Source organism: Trachypithecus francoisi, unplaced genomic scaffold (assembly GCF_009764315.1).
Source record: "Trachypithecus francoisi isolate TF-2019V2 unplaced genomic scaffold, Tfra_2.0 Lachesis_group6, whole genome shotgun sequence".
NCBI classification, from domain to species: domain Eukaryota; kingdom Metazoa; phylum Chordata; class Mammalia; order Primates; family Cercopithecidae; genus Trachypithecus; species Trachypithecus francoisi.
In genome coordinates this window covers 24,772,812-24,798,312 of record NW_022681471.1, presented here as the reverse complement: position 1 = coordinate 24,798,312, position 25,501 = coordinate 24,772,812, and the positions used below count along the sequence as shown (strand labels likewise).

The 25,501-nt window shown below is 43.5% G+C and overlaps 1 protein-coding gene and 1 long non-coding RNA gene across 2 annotated transcripts; one reads left to right on the top strand and one right to left on the bottom strand.

Annotated features, from left to right (window-relative positions):
• Positions 1-1,478: 1,478 nt before the first annotated feature.
• On the bottom strand, positions 1,479-2,945 carry LOC117078148 (embryonic testis differentiation protein homolog B-like). Its single transcript, XM_033201636.1, is given in 3 exon segments — positions 1,479-1,620; positions 1,622-1,810; positions 2,867-2,945. Coding segments are annotated over 2 exon segments (168 nt in total). The 5' UTR covers positions 1,762-1,810; positions 2,867-2,945; the 3' UTR covers positions 1,479-1,592.
• A 117-nt stretch (positions 2,946-3,062) lies between these two features.
• Positions 3,063-12,047, top strand: LOC117078147. The gene is made up of 2 exons (XR_004434931.1): positions 3,063-3,116; positions 11,687-12,047. It is a non-coding gene; the product is annotated as an uncharacterized LOC117078147 (long non-coding RNA).
• The last annotated feature ends 13,454 nt before the right edge of the window (positions 12,048-25,501 follow it).

Here is a 25,501-nt window from a genome sequence, read left to right as displayed (position 1 = left end):
TTGAGTTTCTCTTTGGTACATAATTCTGTGTTACTTGTTTTCTCACTCAGTATGATGGTGAAATTTATCCACTTGTAACTCTGTATCCCAAATTCTGTCTCTTCTGTTATGTGGCCATGGAGTGTAGGAGGTTGGCTGCTGTCGGCCTCTGCTCCTGTGGGTTTCGCTCCTTCTTGCCCTACCTGTTCTTTCAGCCTCCATTCCCCACCTATTCTCCACCTCACAGCCACTGTATGATGCTGGACTGCAGGTAAATAGTCACCGACATAGCAGTGTCCAGGCAGCGTTCCTCCCAACAGTGCACCCAGGAGGCCCCTCTACCTGGCAGCCTCTAACCTCTCCTCTCCATCCTACAGCCAGCTGCATTCTCTGAGGAGAGGCTGGTGGCTCCTTTTTGGCAATGCTGCATCAGTGCAGGGACAGAGAAGGTGACAGAGACAAAGAGGATGGTGAAAAGGATATAGAGCAGTTTAATTTTCTACCATATAAAAAATCTGGAAGAGACCTGGCTAAGGGGAGAGAGAGTAACAGCCCCTTAGACGTGGTGGGGGAGGGGACACAGGAAGGGGCTGTGGGGAATGCTGGACAGATTGTGAGAACACAGGGAATTAGGGAGGAGAGAAAGAGGGGACAGAGGACTGCTTGCAGGCTGATTTTGCATCTCATGTGAAAGGACTAGAGAAATGCCTGGAATTTGTGATGACTTTAATGGTTCACCTTATGTAAATTTCATCTTACTCCTCACTTAGGCTTGCCCATGTTCACCATGGCTCTGACCTCTTTGCTCTCCCTGTCCCCTCTTCAGCTTTAACTCTCACTTGTCAGTGACCAATTGCCCACATAGTTCCCATTTCAGGTTTCTCAGAATGAGTATATGACTTGCTCAGCACATTGCCTGGGGACAGAGCTTCTTCAACGGAAGCCATCTCATGTGTGTTGTTGTCCTATCAGGTGGCTTCACTTCAGTCAAATGAATTCTATTTGGCTGTAGCCTGAGAAGGTTTGTTTGACATGCCACAAAAAAAGCGACCAGAGCATTCTATACTTTCCTGGGAAGAAAGAGCAGAGCGGTTGACTCTGGAAGACTCTGTGGATATGATATTGGCAGTATTAAAACATATCCCAAAGCCCCAGCCCAACTCTTGGTCTGCTCTTAAACAATGTCTTTTCACTAGGGCAAGCATTGGGTTTTAGAGGGCAACACCAGGCCTGTCTCTCCAAAATGGCTAGGGATTAGAGGCTTTGGTCCTTGAGTGCCAAGTACTACATCACTATGACTTTGCAGCGTTTTTCAGATGGATGGTGGGGGAGATCTGGTGTGCAGTATGATCTCACCCTCTCTCCTGTGTCTGAGCGCCTCTGCACAGCGTGTTAGGATTAAGAGAAGCCCCTTCCAGTGTAACCCAAGAACACCCTGTCAGCAAACACACACCCAACCTAAAGGAGTGAAATGACAGACCCTGTTTTAATGGCTCAAACATGGGAGGAGAGTTTATTGTTATAATTATATTAATTTCTCAAAATTCTGGGCAGGCCTCAGCACACAAGCCACATGACTTTTTGTCCAAGGCCATGTCCACCCTGGAGTTGCTTTATGACAGCATCCACAGCCACCTTGACACTTCTGTGCCTGCCCAGTTGTCTGTTGATTAAAAAGACCAGCACATTTTTGGTGGGCTTCTTGTGTTTGAAGGATTTGTCTGATTTCTTGATGTTCAGTGCGGTCTCTCTAGGGCTCCCTTTGGGGAGTTCTTTATCCATGACTAGTTGACTCCACACAACCTCAGTAAAACAGCACAACCGAGGAAGCCTGAAAAAGATGATGCATTCTAGGTAATCAAGTGGACCCGACAACCTCTTCCTCACTGGCACAAAACCACACACACACACACACACACAGCTACCAGCAGTAGTCATAGGAAGCACCAACCATATTGTTTCTTCAATCTGTCTTATACATGGGTTTGTGCATCAGCCTGATGGGACCCAGGACATTAAGGGCACACTGTTGCATCACTCTGATCATTACCTGTCACACACAGGCTTGTTAGATTGTACACCAAACACTACCTTATAGCTCAAATGTCATTGTAATTCTTATATCCACACTAATGTTAACTGGATTTTATGTTGCTTTTTTTCAGAGCTGTCTTCTTCTCACTTCTGAGTTTTCCCTGTACCTGGAATATGGGCTTTCTTCTGAACTACATTATTCATGTTGTACAGAGTAATTCTCTTTAGTAAATCTATCCATAACAGAGTTCAGTGCTTTACATTTGCATTTCTTCATTCTACAACTTGCAGGCTGCTATAATTGTTTCCTCATTCCAAATCTCTTTACGTGACTTTAGGCAAATAGGATTTGCCTCCTTTGAAGATCACTGGTGAAGCAGGTATGAATCTTACTCCAAACCCCTGTGTAGGAAATACACTGGACATTCTCAAGTGCTACCTAGTTTCTGTTTCTAAGGTCCATCCTGCTGATTTTCCATCCTGGAAACGTAATCACAGTGGCTTAAAGATTGTACTCACCTCTGATGCCTGGCCCTGACTCATCCCCCAAAACCCTGTTCTGCATTTCATTTGAATCTAGCACAGATTCAAAAGAGTGTTCTCTATTTTGACCTCTCAAGAGAGATTAAAAACCTTGCCCAAGTGACAGAGAGGTGAGATTGGAACTGAGAAAGCCTGTATCTGAAGACTCTACTTTTACCCACTGCTCTATAGTGTCTCTGTATCAATTTGAACAAATGACTCTCTAATAAACTCCCCCCATTACCAAACAGGGTTGGGGTTTATCAAGTAGGTTAGTTAGTTAATGGCACAAAAGGATGCTCTATGATCTTGGTATATCAGGATATTTTACCTGTGAGACCACTCAGGTTTTTCTTTTGAAGAAAAGATCTGGACCAGAGGGTAAACAGCAACAGCTTGGCACTCTCTCTCTTTCCTTGAGTCCCAGGGCCTGATTGGTTCAGTACCAAGTGAAGTCATAGTTACTGTGGTGACTCACAATTGCCCTCAGAACCTAGTGCAGATTCAAACACTGGCCACCATCCCTGGCTTTCTTCTGGTTCAAGCCTGAATAAGGTGAGTGGAAGTTGCTGGGAGAGGAGGTGAGTATATCCTGTGGCTGGGTGCCATCGGCATGTCTCCTTCCTAGACAGAACTTGCCTCAACTATCCTGGCCTCAGAGCTTGTCCCTGGCTTGTATAAAATCCATTAAAATTTCTCATTTGTGGCAAGATGGCCGAATAGGAACAGCTCCAGTCTCCAACTCCCAGCGCGAGTAACACAGAAGACCGGTGATTTCTGCATTTTCAACTGAGGTACTGGGGTCATCTCTCTAGGGAGTGCCGGACAATCAGTGCTGGTCAGCTGCTGCAGCCTGACCAGCGTGAGCTGAAGCAGGGCGAGGCATCGCCTCACCTGGAAGCGCAAGGGGGAAGGAAATCCGTTTTCCTAGCCAGGGGAACTGAGACACATAACACCTGGAAAATCGCGTAACTCCCACCCCAATACTGCGCTTTAAGGAAACAGGCACACCAGGAGAATATATCCCACACCTGGCCGGGAGGGTCCCACGCCCACGGAGCCTCCCTCACTGCTAACACAGCCGTCTGCGGCGATCTATACGCAAGGCAGCAGCGAGGCTGGGGGAGGGGCGCCCGCCATTGCTGAGGCTTAAGTAGGTAAACAAAGCCGCTGGGAAGCTCGAACTGGGTGGAGCTCACAGCAGCTCAAGGAAACCTGCCTGTCTCTGTAGACTCCACCTCTGGGGACAGCCCACAGCTGAGGTCCAATAGGGAAAGCAGCGGGGGCGGTGCAGAGGCGAACGACTCTGTCTGACAGCTTTGGGGAGAGCCGTGGATCTCCCAACGCGGAGGTTGAGATCCGAGAACGGACAGACTGCCTGCTCAGGTGGGTCCCTGACCCCTGAGTAGCCTAACTGGGAGACATCCCCCACTAGGGGCAGTCTGACACCCCACACCTCACAGGGTGGTCATCCCTGAGAGGAAACTTCCAAAGGAAGAATCAGACAGGTACACTCGCTGCTCAGCAATATTCTATCTTGGCAACCTCTGCTGCTGATACCCAGGCAAACAGGGTCTGGAGTGGACCTCAAGCAATCTCCAACAGACCAACAGACAGTCCTTCTGACTGGCAGACGGAAAACTATCAAACAGGAAGGACACCTATACCAAAACCCCATCAGTACGTCACCATCATCAAAGACCAGAGACAGATAAAACCACAAAGATGGGGAAAAAGCAGGGCAGAAAAGCTGGAAATTCAAAAAATAAGAGCGCATCTCCCCCTGCAAAGGAGCGCAGCCCATCGCCAGCAACGGATCAAAGCTGGTCAGAGAATGACTTTGACGAGATGAGAGAAGAAGGCTTCAGTCCATCAAACTTCTCAGAGCTAAAGGAGGAATTACGTACCCAGCGCAAAGAAACTAAAAATCTTGAAAAAAAAGTGGAAGAATTGACAGCTAGACTAATTAATGCAGAGAAGATCATAAACGAAATGACAGAGATGAAAACCATGACACGAGAAATACGTGACAAATGCACAAGCTTCAGTAACCGACTCGATCAACTGGAAGAAAGAGTATCAGCGATTGAGGATCAAATGAATGAAATGAAGCGAGAAGAGAAACCAAAAGAAAAAAGAAGAAAAAGAAATGAACAAAGCCTGCAAGAAGTATGGGATTATGTAAAAAGACCAAATCTACGTCTGATTGGGGTGCCTGAAAGTGAGGGGGAAAATGGAACCAAGTTGGAAAACACTCTTCAGGATATCATCCAGGAGAACTTCCCCAACCTAGTAGGGCAGGCCAACATTCAAATTCAGGAAATACAGAGAACGCCACAAAGATACTCCTCCAGAAGAGCAACTCCAAGACACATAATTGCCAGATTCACCAAAGTTGAAATGAAGGAAAAATCTTAAGGGCAGCCAGAGAGAAAGGTCGGGTTACCCACAAAGGGAAGCCCATCAGACTAACAGCAGATCTCTCGGCAGAAACTCTACAAGCCAGAAGAGAGTGGGGGCCAATATTCAACGTTCTTAAAGAAAAGAATTTTCAACCCAGAATTTCATATCCAGCCAAACTAAGTTTCATCAGTGAAGGAGAAATAAAATCCTTTACAGATAAGCAAATGCTTAGAGATTTTGTCACCACCAGGCCTGCCTTACAAGAGACCCTGAAGGAAGCCCTAAACATGGAAAGGAACAACCGGTACCAGCCATTGCAAAAACATGCCAAAATGTAAAGACCATCGAGGCTAGGAAGAAACTGCATCAACTAATGAGCAAAATAACCAGTTAATATCATAATGACAGGATCAAGTTCACACATAACAATATTAACCTTAAATGTAAATGGACTAAATGCTCCAATTAAAAGACACAGACTGGCAAACTGGATAGAGTCAAGACCCATCAGTCTGCTGTATTCAGGAGACCCATCTCACATGCAGAGACATACATAGGCTCAAAATAAAGGGATGGAGAAAGATCTACCAAGCAAATGGAGAACAAAAAAAAGCAGGGGTTGCAATCCTAGTCTCTGATAAAACAGACTTTAAACCATCAAAGATCAAAAGAGACAAAGAAGGCCATTACATAATGGTAAAGGGATCAATTCAACAGGAAGAGCTAACTCTCCTAAATATATATGCACCCAATACAGGAGCACCCAGATTCATAAAGCAAGTCCTTAGAGACCTACAAAGAGACTTAGACTCCCATACAATAATAATGGGAGATTTCAACACTCCACTGTCAACATTAGACAGATCAACGAGACAGAAAGTTAACAAGGATATCCAGGAATTGAACTCATCTCTGCACCAAGCGGACCTAATAGACATCTATAGAACTCTCCACCCCAAATCAACAGAATATACATTCTTCTCAGCACCACATCACACTTATTCCAAAATTGACCACATAATTGGAAGTAAAGCACTCCTCAGCAAATGTACAAGAACAGAAATTATAACAAACTGTCTCTCAGACCACAGTGCAATCAAACTAGAACTCAGGACTAAGAAACTCAATCAAAACCGCTCAACTACATGGAAACTGAATAACCTGCTCCTGAATGACTACTGGGTACATAACGAAATGAAAGCAGAAATAAAGATGTTCTTTGAAACCAATGAGAACAAAGATACAACATACCAGAATCTCTGGGACACATTTAAAGCAGTGTGTAGAGGGAAATTTATAGCACTAAATGCCCACAAGAGAAAGCAGGAAAGATCTAAAATTGACACTTTAACATCACAATTAAAAGAACTAGAGAGGCAAGAGCAAACACATTCAAAAGCTAGCAGAAGGCAAGAAATAACTAAGATCAGAGCAGAACTGAAGGAGATAGAGTCACAAAAAACCCTCCAAAAAATCAATGAATCCAGGAGTTGGTTTTTTGAAAAGATCAACAAAATTGACAGACCGCTAGCAAGACTAATAAAGAAGAAAAGAGAGAGGAATCAAATAGATGCAATAAAAAATGATAAAGGGGATATCACCACCAACCCCACAGAAATACAAACAACCATCAGAGAATACTATAAATGCCTCTACGCAAATCGACTAGAAAATCTAGAAGAAATGGATAATTTCCTGGACACTTACACTCTCCCAAGACTGAACCAGGAAGAAGTTGAATCCCTGAATAGACCAATAACAGGCTCTGAAATTGAGGCAACAATTAATAGCCTACCCACGAAAAAAAGTCCAGGACCAGATGGATTCACAGCTGAATTCTACCAGAGGTACAAGGAGGAGCTGGTACCATTCCTTCTGAAACTATTCCAATCAATAGAAAAGAGGGAATCCTCCCTAACTCATTTTATGAGGCCAACATCATCCTGATACCAAAGCCTGGCAGAGACACAACAAAAAAAGAGAATTTTAGACCAATATCCCTGATGAACATCGATGCAAAAATTCTCAATAAAATACTGGCAAACGGATTCAGCAGCACATCAAAAAGCTTATCCACCATGATCAAGTGGGCTTCATCCCTGGGATGCAAGGCTGGTTCAACATTCGCAAATCAATAAACGTAATCCAGCATATAAACAGAACCAAAGACAAGAACCACATGATTATCTCAATAGATGCAGAAAAGGCTTTTGACAAAATTCAACAGCCCTTTATGCTAAAAACGCTCAATAAATTCGGTATTGATGGAACGTACCTCAAAATAATAAGAGCTATTTACGACAAACCCACAGCTAATATCATACTGAATGGGCAAAAACTGGAAAAATTCCCTTTGAAAACTGGCACAAGACAGGGATGCCCTCTCTCACCACTCCTATTCAACATAGTGTTGGAAGTTCTGGCTAGGGCAATCAGGCAAGAGAAAGAAATCAAGGGTATCCAGTTAGGAAAAGAAGAAGTCAAATTGTCCCTGTTTGCAGATGACATGATTGTATATTTAGAAAACCCCATCGTCTCAGCCCCAAATCTCCTTAAGCTGATAAGCAACTTCAGCAAAGTCTCAGGATACAAAATTAATGTGCAAAAATCCCAAGCATTCTTATACACCAGTAACAGACAAGCAGAGAGCCAAATCAGGAATGAACTTCCATTCACAATTGCTTCAAAGAGAATAAAATACCTAGGAATCCAGCTTACAGGGATGTAAAGGACCTCTTCAAGGAGAACTACAAACCACTGCTCAGTGAAATCAAAGAGGACACAAACAAATGGAAGAACATACCATGCTCATGGATAGGAAGAATCAATATCGTGAAAATGGCCATACTGCCCAAGGTTATTTATAGATTCAATGCCATCCCCATCAAGCTACCAATGAGTTTCTTCACAGAATTGGAAAAAACTGCTTTAAAGTTCATATGGAACCAAAAAGAGCCCGCATTGCCAAGACAATCCTAGGTCAAAAGGACAAAGCTGGAGGCGTCACGCTACCTGACTTCAAACTATACTACAAGGCTACAGTAACCAAAACAGCATGGTACTGGTACCACAACAGAGAATAGACCATGGAACAGAACAGAGTCCTCAGAAATAATACCACACATCTACAGCCATCTGATCTTTGACAAACCTGACAAAAACAAGAAATGGGGAAAGGATTCCCTATTTAATAAATGGTGCTGGGAAAATTGGCTAGCCACAAGTAGAAAGCTGAAACTGGATCCTTTCCTTACCCCTTATACGAAAATTAATTCAAGATGGATTAGAGACTTAAATGTTAGACCTAATACCATAAAAACCCTAGAAGAAAATCTAGGTAGTACCATTCAGGACATAGGCATGGGCAAGGACTTCATGTCTAAAACACCAAAAGCAACGGCAGCAAAAGCCAAAATTGACAAATGGGATCTCATTAAACTAAAGAGCTTTTGCACAGCAAAAGAAACTACCATCAGAGTGAACAGGCAACCTACAGAATGGGAGAAAATTTTTGCAACCTACTCATCTGACAAAGGGCTAATATCCAGAATCTACAAAGAACTCAAACAAATATACAAGAAAAAAACAAACAACCCCATCAAAAGTGGGGAAAGGATATGAACAGACATTTCTCAAAAGAAGACATCCATACAGCCAACAGACACATGAAAAAATGCTCGTCATCACTCGCCATCAGAGAAATGCAAATCAAAACCACAATGAGATACCATCTCACACCAGTTAGAATGGCAATCATTAAGAAGTCAGGAAACAATAGATGTTGGAGAGGATGTGGAGAAATAGGAACACTTTTACACTGTTGGTGGGATTGTAAACTAGTTCAACCATTATGGAAAACAGTATGGCGATTCCTCAAGGATCTAGAACTAGATGTACCATATGACCCAGCCATCCCACTACTGGGTATATACCCAAAGGATTATAAATACTACAAAGACACATGCACACGTATGTTTATTGCGGCACTATTCACAATAGCAAAGACTTGGAATCAACCCAAATGTCCATCTGTGACAGACTGGATTAAGAAAATGTGGCACATATACACCATGGAATACTATGCAGCCATCAAAAAGGATGAGTTTGCGTCCTTTGTAGGGACATGGATGCAGCTGGAAACCATCATTCTTAGCAAACTATCACAAGAAGAGAAAACCAAACACCGCATGTTCTCACTCATAGGTGGGAACTGAACAATGAGATCACTTGGACTCGGGAAGGGGAACATCACACACTGGGGCCTATCATGGGGAGGGGGGAGGAGGGAGGGATTGCTTGGGGAGTTATACATGATATAAACGTTATGCACATGTACCCTAGAACTTAAAGTATAATAAAAAATAAAAAAATAAAAAAATAAAAAAATAAAAAAATAAAAAAAAAAATTTCTCATTTGTGTAAATAAACAGCACCCATTGCATCTTGCCTTGTCCCCTGGGTAGTGATCAGCAACTTTGTCTGCCATGTTCCAATCCAGGAATTAGTTCCAGGTCAAATTTCCTACTTGCTTCTCAATCTTGCATCCATCCTTGGTCATGACTCTGCAAGTACTCCTTCTATAATACGCAATTTATGTAAATGGAATGTTTAGTTGCAGAAATTGAACACTTCAGTTAAACATTGCTGTGTCTCCCACACTTATCTAAACCCTCTCAAAGCTCAGTGCAGTGGAGCTTCACACCTTTATTCTGTGGATCTGGGATGCAGGTGGGCTTTTAATGCTTTGGAAAATCTTATTCTAAAACTGGACCAGTTCCTTGAGACATATTCCCTTCCAAGTCTCTGATCTAGAATAACTACATTGTTACCATTAAAGTGTGACCCACGTGGGTATTGTCTAGATGCAGGACATGGATTTTCCAAGCTGTCAGAGGGATAACGGTGAGGACAGCGCTTTGTGTTTTTTGTAGTGTGGTTCCCATGAGGAACTAAAATGACTATTATGAGATATGGCTTGCCTCCTCACTGGCTGCCCAGTCAGTCTTATGTAAGAACTAAGGAAATTGATGTTACTGTAAAGTGACCCAGGTCACACACTCCCTTCCTTGAGTGGCAGGGAAGGAAGGCTCACTCCTCCAGGTTTTCTCCCAGCCCCCATAGAACCATGTAAAGACCCTGAGGCCATGTTCAGTGTTCTAAACAATTTGGAGAGGGAAGATAACTTATTGGTGTAGTTTATTAACAAAGAAAGTGGAAAACTCTTTCTTTTAAGGAACTGACATCCTAGAAATCCAAGTCAATCACCTAGGAAATAGACCAGGAGAGGCTGATTGACAGAACTTAAATGCATAAAAACTTTGCATACTAGGTCAGGCACAGTGGCTGTCACCTGTAATCCCAGCACTTTGGAAGGCTGAGGGGAGTGGATTGCATGAGCCCAGGAGTTCAAGACCTTCAGTTGGCCTTGGGTCATATCCAGCACGCTCCAACTGTAAGACAAAAAGCCCCTAAGACAGACAGTCATGGCGATTGCCATAAGCAGCCCTGTAGATGCAAAGATGAGATGTAGCTCTGCAGGGCCAGAGTCTAAATATGTAAGTCAATGTCAGAATCTTTTTGGCACTGTCTGTTCCTTAAATAGGTCAATACTCACCGTTTATGAAAATTTTCATCGAACTGGAGCTACATTTCTTTTCTATAGATAGCATATTTTTAATTTTTGTTTTTAAAGCGACCCAGGTCACACACACCCTTTCTTGAGTGGCAGGTAAGGCAGGCTCGGTCCTCCAGGTTTTCTCCTGGCCACACAGAACCATGTAAAGACCCTGAGGCCATATTTATTGTCTTGAACAATTTGGAGAGGGAAGATAACTTATTGCCATATTTTATTAACAAAGAAGTGGAAAACTATCTTTCTCTTAAGGAACTTTGACATCCTAAAAATCCAAGGCAATCACCTAGGAAATAGGCAAGGAGAGGCTGATTGATAGAAGTTAAATGCATAAAAACTTTGCACACTAGGTCAGACACAGTGGCTCTTGCCTTTATAGGCACTCTGAAGGCTGAGGGGAGTGGAGTGCTTGAGCCCAGGAGTTCAAGACCAGCCTGGGCTACATAAGGAGACCCTATCTCTACAATAAAAATAAATGAATGCATAATATGTTAAAAATTTGCAGTCTTCCAATAAATAGGAAATATCATAGATTTAAGCTATCCTATTTACATTGGTTGCAAATATTATTAAATACCTGGAAAAATAATGAAATATAAGGAAAACACACTTGCCACTTTTTATGAGCCTTCAGTTTGAATATACACATAACATTTTAAAATACTACATTTTTCTTAAGAGGAAGATCAATTTTTGCAATGGCATCAATTCGCCTCTAATAAAATCAATATATCCAGTACAATCCTAATCATAGTTTGTAGCAGAATTTTGAGTGTGTATGTAACTGGAAGATCAGATGAAATTATATTGCAAAAAAATGTGAAGGATTATGCAACAGGGGTAGCTTGTCATTCTGGACTCAAAACTTACTCTGTAGTACTAGTGAATGAAGCAGGAACTGGTAGACATGTCCATGGACCAACAAAGAGATTCTAGAAATATACTCATGCATATGTGGAACTCAAAGAAATTATATATCTGACATTTAAAAATCACAAGTTGCCACAAAGCTGACTTTTATGATCGTGTGTGTTAGAGAGGAGAAGTGCAGAGAGGCTTTGGGGGCTACTTGATGCTTCTCCTTCAGGTAATTCTAGATTCCATCAACTTTCACAGGTCTCTCTTCTGTGCTGTCTTCCTGAAGCCATCTGTGGAGTCAAGCAGTCATGGCTGAGGCACATTCTGAAGTTGGTCCCAGCACATCTGCACAGAGCATCAGGAGAAAGGCGGACGAATACTTGAGACCCAGCCTGGCCTCTAAATCTGTGCTGAGCGTTTTACTCAGTAGACAGCTTGGGAATCATAGAAACGATGTGGATCTGACAGAGTGGCTGTGGACACTGACACAAACCACACCAGGGTGGACCTGGCCTTTGCCAACACGCCATACAATCAACCCACCTTTGCACCCTGGGGAGGATGGAAAATCCAAGAAAATGGTGTGGATCAATAAATCCTTCCCCTGATGCAACCATTACAAATGGAAGTTGTGTTCTCACTGCTTTTGGCTGTACATGGTCTTTGATCACCTAGTTTCTTGACTTCTGACCAGTCTCTGTGTTACCCGAGGCCACAGCAGATGAACTTTACCTACTCCCCCCTGAGAAGGTGTTTACTAACGTTGTAGACTCTGGGGGTGTTGGAGCCACGAGGGGCCCTGTTTCGAGAAGGTGGAAGGGCAGCTGAGTGGACACGTGGAGAGGCCCTGCAACCCTAAATTTCTAGGGGGAGGGGCCTTTAAGGAGCCCGCTTGGAAGTCTTGATTTGTCTCCCTTTAAGTTTGGGGGAGAGCGTGGGTAAAAATTGAAATCAAATAAATTTAAAATGAGAGTGGCTTGCAGAGTGGGGAGAGAATTCTCGCAAGATATATCCTTCTTAAATTGAGAAAAAAAGAAAGGGAGCTAAAGAGGTAATCAAAAATGCTCAGGAAATAAAGAATGGTCTTTCAAGTGTTGATGCAAAATAACTTTGAACCTACAATTCTACTTCTAGCCAGACATTCAAGTGTGAGGATAAATTAGCATACAAGGTGTTCAAGTGTGTGTTCCCTGGAAAAACCCTGAGGCACACTTGTGAGTAGAAAGCACCAACTTTGGAGAGAGTCCCAGACAGCACAGGTAAGGGTGTGGGGAGGTGAGACATACAAGGAATGCAGCCAATTTAAATGGGAGGAATAAGCTAACAGGTTTCCACTGTGGGCAATTGGAGCTAATTCCCGGGGGGGCCTTATGGGAGATTTTGTAGAACACACATCTCACATTCATCCCAAGTGCAGGATGAGATGGCTTGGGGGTATTTAGCCACCAAAGTCGCAACCATACTTATTAAAGTACTTCCCCCATGGGAGATATAAATCCCTGTCACCTTCAGTTGGCCTTGGGTCATATCCAGCATGCTCTAAGGGTGAGACAAAAAGCCCCCAAGGCAGAGAGTCATGGCGATTGCCATAAGCAGCCCTATAGATGGAAAGGTGAGAGCTAGCTCTGCAGGGCCAGTGTCTAAATACATAAGTCAGTGTCAGAATCTTTTTGGCACTGTCTGTTCCTTAAATAGGTCAATACTCACCGTTTGTGAAAATTTTCATTGAACTGGAGCTACATTTCCTCTCTATAGATAGTATTTTTTTTTTTTTAATAATCAAATACCTTTATTCTCTTAAATAACAAGAAGTCTGGAGCAGGTGTGTTGGGGTTGGTTTATGGCTCAACCTTGAAATTTTTCTTTTTTCTTTTTTTTTTTATTATACTTTAAGTTCTAGGGTACATGTGCATAACGTGCAGGTTTGTTACATATGTATACTTGTGCCATGTTGGTGTGCTGCACCCATCAACTCGTCAGCACCCATCAACTCGTCATCTACATCAGGTATAACTCCCAGTGCCATCCCTCCCCTCTCCCCGTGATAGGCCCCGGTGTGTGATGTTTCCCTTCCCGAGTCCAAGTGATCTCATTGTTCAGTTCCCACCTATGAGTGAGAATATGCAGTGTTTGGTTTTCTGTTCTTGCGATAATTTTCTGAGAATGATGGTTTCATGTTTTAAATGTTTTGTCAATTATCAATTTTAATTGGAAACTGATTGCAGGACCTCTGTCCCAGAGAGTTGCAAGATACGTGTTTAGCCATCGAACGAGCATTGTAGACATCAAAATATTCCCCCTGGGGAAAAGAAAGCAGGATTTTTGTAGTGTGTCCTGCCTGCAGATGTGCCATGCTGGGTGTTAGGCACAGGTCTCTCCCTGGGATTTCATGGAGATCTTGGGCTGGCTGCTTTATCAGAAACTCTATTCTTGCAATTCAGCCTAGGGGAATCCAAGCTACAGTGTCTCACCTCTTGCTGAGGGGTTCCTCAGCATGTGGAATTCAAAGAACCTCCTTCTCTCCAGGTCTCCCATAGTAGCTGGAACTTTATTCATGTCCCTATCATTACTGTCTCTATGGAACGGGATGAGTTGCTGGTTAGCTTGCTCCCACCCACCTATGCCCATCCAGGGCCACACTCAGTACACTGTCCCCATACTGGGTGCCCCTATCCTCAGGGATTCTTGGAAATGCTGTTCTGGGTGGTGACTCCATTTCAGCACTGACATAGCCACTGGCAGCCACAGATGGCCTTCTCAAGCTTGTGTTGGGAGTCTAGTAATGAATCCTTTTTGTCACAGTTCAGATGGAACTCGCAATGCCCAGCTCCACTGGTGTTGCTTTTCACCTTTCTTCTGTCTCCAATACTCTTCCCTTCCTTTGCAAGCCTCTCAATACTTCGCCATTTTGTTCCAGTGTCACTGCATACAGTTATGCATACAGGTGTGTGTGTGTCTGTCTGGGTAGAAGCTTCTGGAAGAGCCCAGTGGTTGAGTTGGGACGCTTATGGGAGCTACAGACACCAGGCGCTCTGGGGCTGGCCAGGGGCTTGGGTGGGGAAGTGCAGTTATGGGAGTGAGGCTGGGGTCAAGCAGGTGTAAAACCCTGCAAAGCAGCTCTTGGTGAGTCTGTCAGGGGAATGGGATAGGCGTCTAGAGGGAAGGAGTGGGATGGGAGTAAGGGCAGCATCTATAGTGCTGAACTTTCCAGGAAGAAAGAATGAAATTCTCTATGCATGCAAAATATTTCAAAATTTAAAAGTTGAAGAGTAACTTAAAAATAAAAATAAAAGCCCAGGATTAGGCCAAAGTGAAAACATTGTGATGAGACTCGTAAGTTCTCCTGGGAGTCTATAGATGAACATTTCTAAGATTGCTTGAACGGGTCCTGGTTAGACAAATAAGTTAACGGATGTGTGATGGTAGAAGCCACATTTCTCACTCTTGCTGAGGAAAGTTAGTGAGTAAATGAGACAGCTACAACGACTCATGTGATGAGAGATTAGAGTTGGAGAGATTGGTATGAACTCATGCTTACGTTAATATAGATAAAGAAGGGTAGATGTAGAAATGTTTATAGGTATGTGTGTACACAAGATGTATTAGTGTCCTATTGCTGCTGTAACAAATTTCCACAAATGTAGTGGCTTTAAACAAACAAAAATTTCTTTTAGAGTCTGGAGGTCAGAGGTCTAACATCAGGTTGCTGGTTAGGGCTATGTTCCTTCTGGAGACTTCAGGGCAGAGTTCAATTCGTTGCTTTTTTCAGCTTCTAGGACCGGCCTGGTTTCCTTGTTTCATTATTCCTTCCTGGCATCACTCCAACTTCTTTCCGTAGTAATGTCTCCTACTATGCACTCTGATCCCTCTGCCTCCCTCTTAAAAGTCTCTGTGGTTCATGTATTTGGGGATCGAAGAAGGAAGAGAAGGGACCGTGAAAGACAGTGGCACAGAAGCTATACTGGGACCGTGCTTGGACAGGGTTGTATGACAGGCAAAGTCTCTGCAAGACACCTTCCAGGGACAGCAGCATGGGGCCACCACCCAGAAGGGTATGAGGGCAAGGGAATTTCTGAGAAAGAGGAGGAAACCAGAGAAGGGCTTACATGAGTAGGTGATGTCATCAGCAGCAAGATGGGGAGTTCTCTGGGTCACAGAGCTTTGAAGGGCAGCAGTGGTTTGGGGGTCTTTTATAGCTATTGAGTTTGTCTTTTCTATGGTTAGTGGATATGGGGAGCAGTTTTGTGAGAAATGGAAAATAGGTACGTTCTAAAGGACTTAAAAATACGTTTTCAGATTATATTTAAAGAGACTGAATATATGAGAATGTGAGTTTGGGACCAGTGGGCTTTGAGGCAATAGTCCTAGCTTGCTGTGAAGAAGTAAACAACATGGGGATCATTTTAGGCCAATAGACAGGGTGCATTTCTGGCTCATTTGTAGAACATGACTCTTGTGATTATATGAGGCCCACTCCCATAATCTGGGATAATCTCCTCATGTCACGATCTTTAACTTAATCATATTTGAAACGTTCCTTTTTCGTGTAAGGTAACATATTCACAGGTTATGGGGATTGTGAAGTAGACATCATTGGGGGATCACTATTTACCTACCACATATGAGTCAACTTGCACACACATGATTTCTTCCTCTGTCGGCTGAGAGACCCAAGAAGCAATGACAACCAAGTAGTAATGAGCACACCTAGAGCCCAAACCTTGGTTTCTAATGTCATCCAACAATAAAAGGAACCAGGACTCTTTGGCTAAATGACTGATTCCAAGGCTGAGCCTGGGATTGTACAACATGAGCCTGGAGAATCTTGTAATGTCAGTAAGCACACACACAAACACACACACAATGATGGGAGTATGGCAAAGAGACACAGGAGCCTGCTGAAAGTGCTCCCAATTGCTAAAGCTGGAGCAAGCTGAGCAACAGAACAGAACAGATACAGTGCTTTTGGATTATAACTTGAAATATAAAGTAAATATCCATGAGTCCATACTGATATAAATAAATAGGGAGAAGAGACAAATCTCCTTTGCAGAATAATTCCAATTTTTTACAGATATTTTACCCAAGATAAGGTAGAAAAGAACTCTCCCCTCCTTAATCGTATGCTGTCCATAGTAACCTCCCTCCAAAGAGTAGAATATGGTAAGGCAGAAAAACATATCTTTACTGCTGAGAAAGCTGATACACTCTACCTCAACCAGGTGACCAAAGTTAAACTTAACTGTCATGTCATGTGCATTGTATGCTCTCTTGATAAGGGGTGATGAGAATGGTACTTTCTTTTTTTTTTTTTGAGACAGAGTCTCGCTCTGTCGCCCAGGCTGGAGTGCAGTGGCCAGATCTCAGCTCACTGCAAGCTCCGCCTCCCGCGTTTCCGTCATTCTCCTGCCTCAGCCTCCCGAGTAGCTGGGACTACAGGCCCCCGCCACCTCGCCCGGCTAGATTTTTTTTGTATCTTTTAGTAGAGACGGGGTTTCACCATGTTAGCCAGGATGGTCTCGATCTCCTGACCTCGTGATCCACCCGTCTCGGCCTCCCAAAGTGCTGGGATTACTGGCTTGAGCCACCATGCCCGGCTGAGAATGGTACTTTCTTTCTTGGTCTTCCTCTCAAAAACCTGTAACCCCAGTGTCATCATGAGAAAATCACCTGGTAAATCCCAGTTGAAAGATATTCTACAAAATACCTGGCCAGTAGTCCTCAAAGTTGTCAAGAGTCATCAGAAACAAGGGAAGTCTGAGAAACTATCACAACCAAGAGCACCCTAAGATAGCATGATTATTAAATATAATGTACCATCCTGGATGTGAAGTTGAAACAGAAAAAGGACATTTGATTAAAATGGTGGAAATGTGAATAAAGTGAGGACTTTGGGTCATAATAATGTATTAGGATCGGTTAACTAACTGTAACAAATGTACCACTTTAGTGCAAGATGCATAGGGGAAACTGGGTGAGGGATATGAGGGACCTCTCTGTACTATCTTCATAACTTTTGTATAAATATAAATCTCTTTTAAGGTAAAATGTCTAGATAAAACAAGCAACAGCAACAAGGCCACTGCCAAATCTAGTCTGAAGACAACAAAACAAGAACATTACCCAAGTCACAAAAGGCACCAAACACCTGCCATCCTGGCTGATGTGAGTGACTGCTCCTTCTGTGCCAACAATAGCTTTTTTCAAATCTTCATTTCTCTAGGATAAGGTTTACAAATATACCCAGTCACAAAATTACCCCCCACTTCCTGACAGCATCCAATCCAGAGCCAAACCCTACTTCAGGAAACCCTCCTCTAAATCACCTAGCTGAAGCCCAGATCTTATGTTTCTTCTAATACTCTCTTCCTTAGAGTCCCCAGGATTCCCTCATGTCTTGCAGTCTCCTTTTGTTCTTTGAGTAATGAACTCAACTTGTTCATCAAGCAATAAACTGCACTCAGAAAGTTGAGCTTGTTTAACTACAGGTGTGTTCCTGGTGACCTTTGACTGCAGAGAGGTGACAAGATTAAGAAAATGCTTCTAGGGTGGTTTCAAGATGGCCAAATAGGAACAGCTCCAGTCTACAGCCCCCAATGTGAGCAATGCGAAAGACAGGTGATTTCTTCATTTCCAACTGAGGTACTGGGTTCATCTCACTGGGGCATGTCAGACTGCGGGTGCAGGACAGTGGGAGCAGCCCAGTGAGTGAGAGCCGAAGCAGGGTGAGGCATCGCCTCACCCGGGAAGTACAAGGGGTCAGGGAATTCCCTTTCTTGGCCAAGAGAAGCTGTGACAGACAGCACCTGGAAAATTGGTCACTCCCACCCCAATACTGCACTTTTCCAAGGATCTTAGCAAATGGCATACCAGGAGATTATATCCCACGCCTGGCTCCGAGGGTCCCATGCCCACGGAGCCTTGCTCATTGCTAGCACAGCAGTCTGAGATCGAATTGCAAGGTGGCAGCAAGGCTTGGGGAGGGGTGCCCGCCATTGCTGAGGCTTGAGTAGGTAAACAAAGTGGCTGGGAAGCTCGAACTGGGTGGAGCCCACCACAGCTCAAGGAGGCCTGCCTGCCTCTGTAGACTCCACCTCTGGGGGCAGGGCATAGCCAAACAAATGGCAGCAGAAACCTCTGCAGATGTAAATGTCCCTGTCTGACAGCTTTGAAGAGAGTAGCGGTTCTCCCAGCATGGAGTTTGAGATCTGAGAACGGACAGACTGCCTTCTCAAGTGGGTCCCTGACCCCTGAGTAGTCTAACTGGGAGGCACCCCCCAGTAGGGGCAGACTGACACCTCACACAGCCAGGTACCCCTCTGAGACGAAGCTTCCAGAGGAATGATCAGGCAGCAACATTTGCTGTTCAGCAATATTCGCTGTTCTGCAGTCTCTGCTGCTGATACCCAGGCAAACAGGGTCTGGTGTAGACCTCCAGCAAACTCCAACAGACCTGCAGCTGAGGGTCCTGACTGTTAGAAGGAAAACTAACAAATACTATCCACACCAAAACCCCATCTGTATGTCACCATCATCAAAGACCAAAGGTAGATTAAAACCACAAAGACGGGGAAACAACAGAGCAGAAAAGCTGAAAATTCTAAAAATCAGAGCGCCTCAAAATTCTAAAATTCAGAGTGCCTCTCCCCCTCCAGACAAACGCAGCTCCTTGCCAGCAGTGGAACAAAGCTGGATGGAGAATGACTTTGACGAGTTGAGAGAAGAAGGCTTCAGACGATCAAACTTCTCTGAGCTAAAGGAGGAAGTTTGAACCCATTGCAAAGAAGCTAAAAACCTTGAAAAATGATTAGATGAATGGTTAACTAGAATATCCAGTGTAGAGAGGTCCTTAAATGACCTGATGGAGCTGAAAATCATAGCATGAGAACTACGTGACGAATGCCAACTGGAAGAAAGGGTGGCAGTGACCCAAGACCAAATGAATGAAATGAAGCAAGAAGAAAAGAAGTTTAGAGAAAAAAGAGCAAAAAGAAATGAACAAAGTCTCCAAGAATATGGGACTATGTGAAAAGACCAAATCTACATCTGATTGGTGTACCTGAAAGTGAGAGGGAGAATGGAACTAAGTTGGAAAACACTCTTCAGGATATTATTCAGGAGAATTTCCCCAACCTAGCAAGGCAGGCCAACATTCAAATTCAGGAAATACAGAGAATGCCACAAAGATACTCCTCGAGAAGAGCAACTCCAAGACACATAACTGTCAGATTCACCAAAGTTGAAATGAAGGAAAGAATCTTAAGGGCAGCCAGAGAGAAAGGTCAGGTTACCCACAAAGGGAAGCCCATTAGACTAACAGCAGATCTCTCGGCAGAAACTCTACAAGCCAGAAGAGAGTGGGGGCCAATATTCGACATTCTTAAAGAAAAGAATTTTTGACCCAGAATTTCATATCCAGCCAAACTAAGCTTCATAAGTGAAGGATAAATAAAATCCTTTACAGATAAGCAAATACTGAGAGATTTTATCACCACCAGGCCTGCCCTACAAGAGCTTCTGAAGGAAGCACTAAACATGGAAAGGAACAACCGGTACCAGTCACTGCAAAAACATGCCAAAATGTAAAGGCCATCGATGCTAGGAAGAAACTGTGTCAACTAACAAGCAAAATAACCAGCTAACATCATAATGACAGGATCAAATTCACACATAACAATATTAACCTTAAATATAAATGGGCTAAATGCTCCAATTAAAAGACACAGACTGGCAAATTGGATAAAGAGTCAAGACCCATCAGTTTGCTGTATCCAGGAGACCCATCTCACATGCAGAGACACACATAGGGTCAAAATAAAGGGATGGAGGAAGATCTACCAAGCAAATGGAAAACAAAAAGAGGCAGGGGTTGCAATCCTAGTCTCTGATAAAACAGACTTTAAACCAACAAAGATCAAAAGAGACAAAGAAGGCCATTACATAATGGTAAAAGGATCAATTAAATAAGAAGAGCTAGCTATCCTAAATATATATGCACCCAATACAGGAGCACCCAGATTCATAAAGCAAATCCTTAGAGACTTACAAAGAGACTTAGACCCCCACACAATAATAATGGGAGACTTTAACATCCCACTGTCAACATTAGACAGATCAACGAGACAGAAAGTTAACAAGGATATTCAGGAATTGAACTCAGCTTTGCACCAAACGGACCTAATAGACATCTACAGAACTCTCCACCCCAAATCAACAGAATATACATTCTTCTCAGTGCCACATCACACTTATTCCAAAATTGATCACATAGTTGGAAGTAAAGCATGCCTCAGCAAATGTACAAGAACAGAAATTATAACAAACTGTCTCTCAGACCACAGTGCAATCAAACTAGAACTCAGGACTAAGAAACTCAATCAAAACCGCTCAACTACAAGGAAACTCAACAACCTGCTCCTGAATGATTACTGGGTAAATAACGAAATGAAGGCAGAAATAAAGAAGTTCTTTGAAACCAATGAGAACAAAGACACAATATACCAGAATCTCTGGGACACATTTAAAGCATTGTGTAGAGGGGAATTTATAGCACTAAATGCCCACAAGAGAAAGCAGGAAAGATCTAAAATTGACACTCTAACATCACAGAAGAACTAGAGAAGCAAGAGCAAACACATTCAAAAGCTAGCAGAAGGCAAGAAATAACTAAGATCAGAGCAGATCTGAAGGAGATAGAGACACAAAAAACCCTTCAAAAAATCCCAGGTCGAGTTCAGACTGCTGTGCTGGCAGCGAGAATTTCAAGCCAGTGGGCCTTAGCTTGCTGGGCTCTATGGAGGTGGGATCCACTGAGCTAGACCACTTGGCTTCCTGGCTTCAGCCCACTTTCCAGGGGAGTGAATGGTTCTGTCTCATTGGCTTTCCAGGTGCCACTGGGATATGAAAAAAAAAATCCCGCTGCTAGCTTGGTGTCTGCCCAAAACGGCAGCCCAGTTGTGTGCTTGAAACCCAGGGCCCTCGTGGTGAAGGCACCTGAGTGAATCTCCTGGTCTGTGGGTTGCAAAGACCACGGGAAAAGCGTAATATCTGGGCCAGAATGCACTATCCCTTAGGGCACAGTCCCTCAGGGCTTCCCTTGGCTGGGAGAGGGAGTTCCCCGACCCCTTGTGCTTCCCAGGTGAGGCGACACCCCACCCTGCTCCCGCTTGCCCTCCGTGGGCTGCACCTACTGTCTAAGCAGTCACAATGAGATGAGTTGGGTACCTCAGTTGGAAATGCAGAAATCACCTGCCTTCTGTGTTGACCTTACTGGGAGTTGCAGACCAGAGCTGTTCCTATTCGCCCATCTTTCCAGCCACCAGAAATACAAATTTTAATATTATCCTCCAGCTTGGCCATTTCTGCCACTATTTCTGACAAATAGTCCGAGGTCCCCTATTTATAAACCTTCATGGCCTTGAGGGAAAACCTAGGAAAATTCTTTGATGACCCCATCAATGGCTTCCAAAAATTGAGACTTGCATTTAGATAAACTTGGAAGGATATAATTATCCTCATGGGACAAGCCCTATCACAAGAGGAAAGACAAATCATCTATGAGGCAGCATTCCACTGAGAGGATGTCAACTACCCTGTAGGAGTTACAGCTGTTCCTAGCAGGATCCCAAGTGGTACTACAATACCCAGGCAGGAATATGGGCCAGGAACCATATGCTCCTGTGTCTAATGGAGGGAGTGAAAAGGAATAAGATCAAGCCTATAAACTATAATAAACTAGCCACCATAGACCAGGGGCTAAATGAAAATCCCATAGACTCTCTCAAAAGCCTACAAAAAAATCAGTATTAAGCACACTAACTTAAACCTGGGATCCCCAGAGGGACAACTAGTCCTAAAGGACCATCCCTTTGTCCAAGTTGCCCCAGACATTAGAAAAAAAAAATTACAAAAGTCAGCCTTAGGACACAGTGCCCCTTTGCTAGACATCCTCAAATTAGCCTCCTCAGTCTTTTATAACCAAGAGCAAAATGAGAAGGACAGGGCTAAGAAGAGGGAGAAATGCAGGGGCAAGAGGCAGACTGAACTATTGGCTGCTTTGCAAGTCTGCCAGTCCCCTCCAGGTTGCCCTGACAATGCTCTTCCAAGTAACTGCCATCACTGCAGGAAGCCAGGACACCGGAAGGCAAACTTCCCTGATGGGCCAAATTAGAGGAAGCCCCTCACAGCCTGTCCCCTCTATCACAATCTCAGCCACTGGAAAAGGGCCTGTCCCAAGAGCCAAAAGTCCCCTGGCCCAGATCCCAATGCAGTAATGGCTTTGAGCTGAAAGGGCCCTCTGCTGTGTCTGGCTCACATATCTGACATCATCATTGAAGAGAGCGAGTCAATGGAAAGTCTGGAAGTGGCAGGTAAGATAATAAATTTCCCTTTTGGATTCAAGAGCCACCTACTTCGTGCTAACCTCCTTCTCCAGGCAACTGTGTTCCCAATTCTGTTGAGTGATGGGGGCAAATGGTACACTTTCCCTCAAAAGATTCACACCCCCTTTATATTGCTTATGGGACCAATTACTCTTCTCCCTTCACTCCCTGGTAATGTCTAAATGCCCCACACCCATTTTGAGTAGGATTATATTTTCCAAGATGGGTACCTGCTTAATGTTTACCCTACTTTCAGATTCATATTTTCCCCTAATAGCACTATTTCTTCTGGGAAGGTCACCTAAATCTTTAACCAATGACTTCAACCTGGACTGTCCTACCCCAGAGTTTTACAAACAACCCACACTTGTTCAGACAAGCTGTAGCAAGAAATTTAACCAAGCAATCTCTTGAAAGGTAGAACTTCTACAGTATATAAATAACCTATGTATTTGCTCGCCCTTCACAGAACTCACACTACAACATGCAGTACAAACCTTAACTTCCTAACAAAAGGAAAGTAATTTTTGTCTAATCCAAAGGTTATTTAAAGGTTACATATAAAACAAAGTAAAAGGAACCAGAAAATAAGAGACATCTAAAGAAGGTTATAAATGTAAAGAGATATTTTTGGTAAGAAAAGCTAAACAAAAGACAATTTTGCTTGAGAAAGAATCTTGTGGGGTCCGAGCTCTGTGCTGGTACATGTGAGGATGCATGTGGCAGCACCACAAGCTTCCTTGATCACACTTGTACTGTTGGCTACTAACAGCAATCCATGAGTGGGACTTCTACAACAAATTGTTATCAGAAGACCATAACTATTCTACAAAATCTGAGAAACAGAAACAACTAATAAGCTTGATAAAAACAAGAATGCAGATAGCTCAGGAGGACTCAACAGTGGATCTTCTAAATCACATTTTCTGTAAAGAAATGGTATCATCAGACTGAGCAGGAAAATAGTCATACAGTTTAGTCTAGAGCTCCAACATTGGCAGGACAAAACCGTGATAGACTCTGCTAGGTTGAGGTGAAAAGTATGAAACCAAGTAGCTATGGTCAGGGAACTCAGTCAACAGCAAACACAAAGGTGTATATGCAGTGGGCAGTTCTCAGAGAAATGATGCCAGCTGGATGGACCAATCAGTGTCCGACCCCTGCTTTTACCCTGAAGGATACAAATACAGCACACTGACATTTTGACATGTCCAGTAAGTAAAACTCAAAAATTAGTTCTTTAAGTAGAAATGCACATATAACACACAATGAAGACAACTGAAAGACAAAGACACACCCAAAGTCACAGCATCCCCAAAGGTAAACCCTGTCAAAACCACGAAGAGCTAATGTCATGGGACCATGCTTTGATTCAGAGTCCTCCAGGTGAATTTTCCCACTGCTGTAGGACTGCTGTAATATGTTGAGAGTCAGAAAACTATGGGCTAATGTTTGCATGTTAAGACTGCCATTGCAAAATATTACATGCAATTTTAAGAATTGAGGAAAAGCAATTACCAGGCATACCTCTGACCTGTTGCATTTTTGGGTCTTCACCACTGCAATAAAGCAGGCCACACAAATATTTTGGTTTACCGTGCATATAAAAGTTTCATTTACCCTATAAAGAAATCTATTAGGCGGGCGCGGTGGCTCAAGCCTGTAATCCTAGCACTTTGGGAGGCCGAGACGGGCGGATCACGAGGTCAGGAGATCGAGACCATCCTGACTAACACGGTGAAACCCCGTCTCTACTAAAAACTACAAAAAACTAGCCGGGCGAGGTGGCGGCGCCTGTAGTCCCAGCTACTCGGGAGGCTGAGGCAGGAGAATGGCGTGAACCCGGGAGGCGGAGCTTGCAGTGAGCTGAGATCCGGCCACAGCACTCCAGCCTGGGTGACAGCGCGAGACTCCGTCTCAAAAAAAAAAAAAAAAAAAAAAGAAATCTATTTAGTCAGCGATAGCATTATGTCTACAAAACAATATGCAAACTTGTTAATTAAAAAATACTTGATTGCTAAAAATGGCTAATGATGGTCAGAGCACCCAGCAAGTCATCATCTTCTTGCTGGTGGAGGGTCTGGTCTTGATGTTGATGGCTGCTGGCTGACCAGCGTGGTGGTTGCCGGAGGGTGGGGTGGCTTTGGAAATTCCTTAAGAGAAGACAATGATGAAGCTGGTCACAATCATCGACTCTTCCTTTCATGAAAGATTTCTCTGTGTCATGCAATGCTGTTTGATAGCATTTTACCCAGAGTAAAACTTGCTTTAATATTGGATCCAATCCTCTCTCAACACACACACACCCCTGGTTTGTCAACTGCATTAATGTAATATTTTAAATCCTATGTTGTCATTCTAACAACATTCACATCTTCTGCACCGGGAGTCTATTCCATCTGAAGAGAACACTTTCTTTATTCATCCATAAGAAGCAACTCATCCATTCGAGTTTTATCAATTCACTCACATCTTGAGGCTCCACTTCTAATTCCAATTCTCTTTTTATTTCCAATACATCTGCAGTAACTTTTCCACTCAAGTCTTTCATCATCAGTGTCAGCCAGAGGGTTGGAATCAACATCTTACACACTCTTGTTGACATTCATATTTTGACCTCCTCCCACGAACCATGAATGTTCCTAATGGAATCTAGAATGGTAAATCATTTCCAGAAAGTTTTCCATTTACT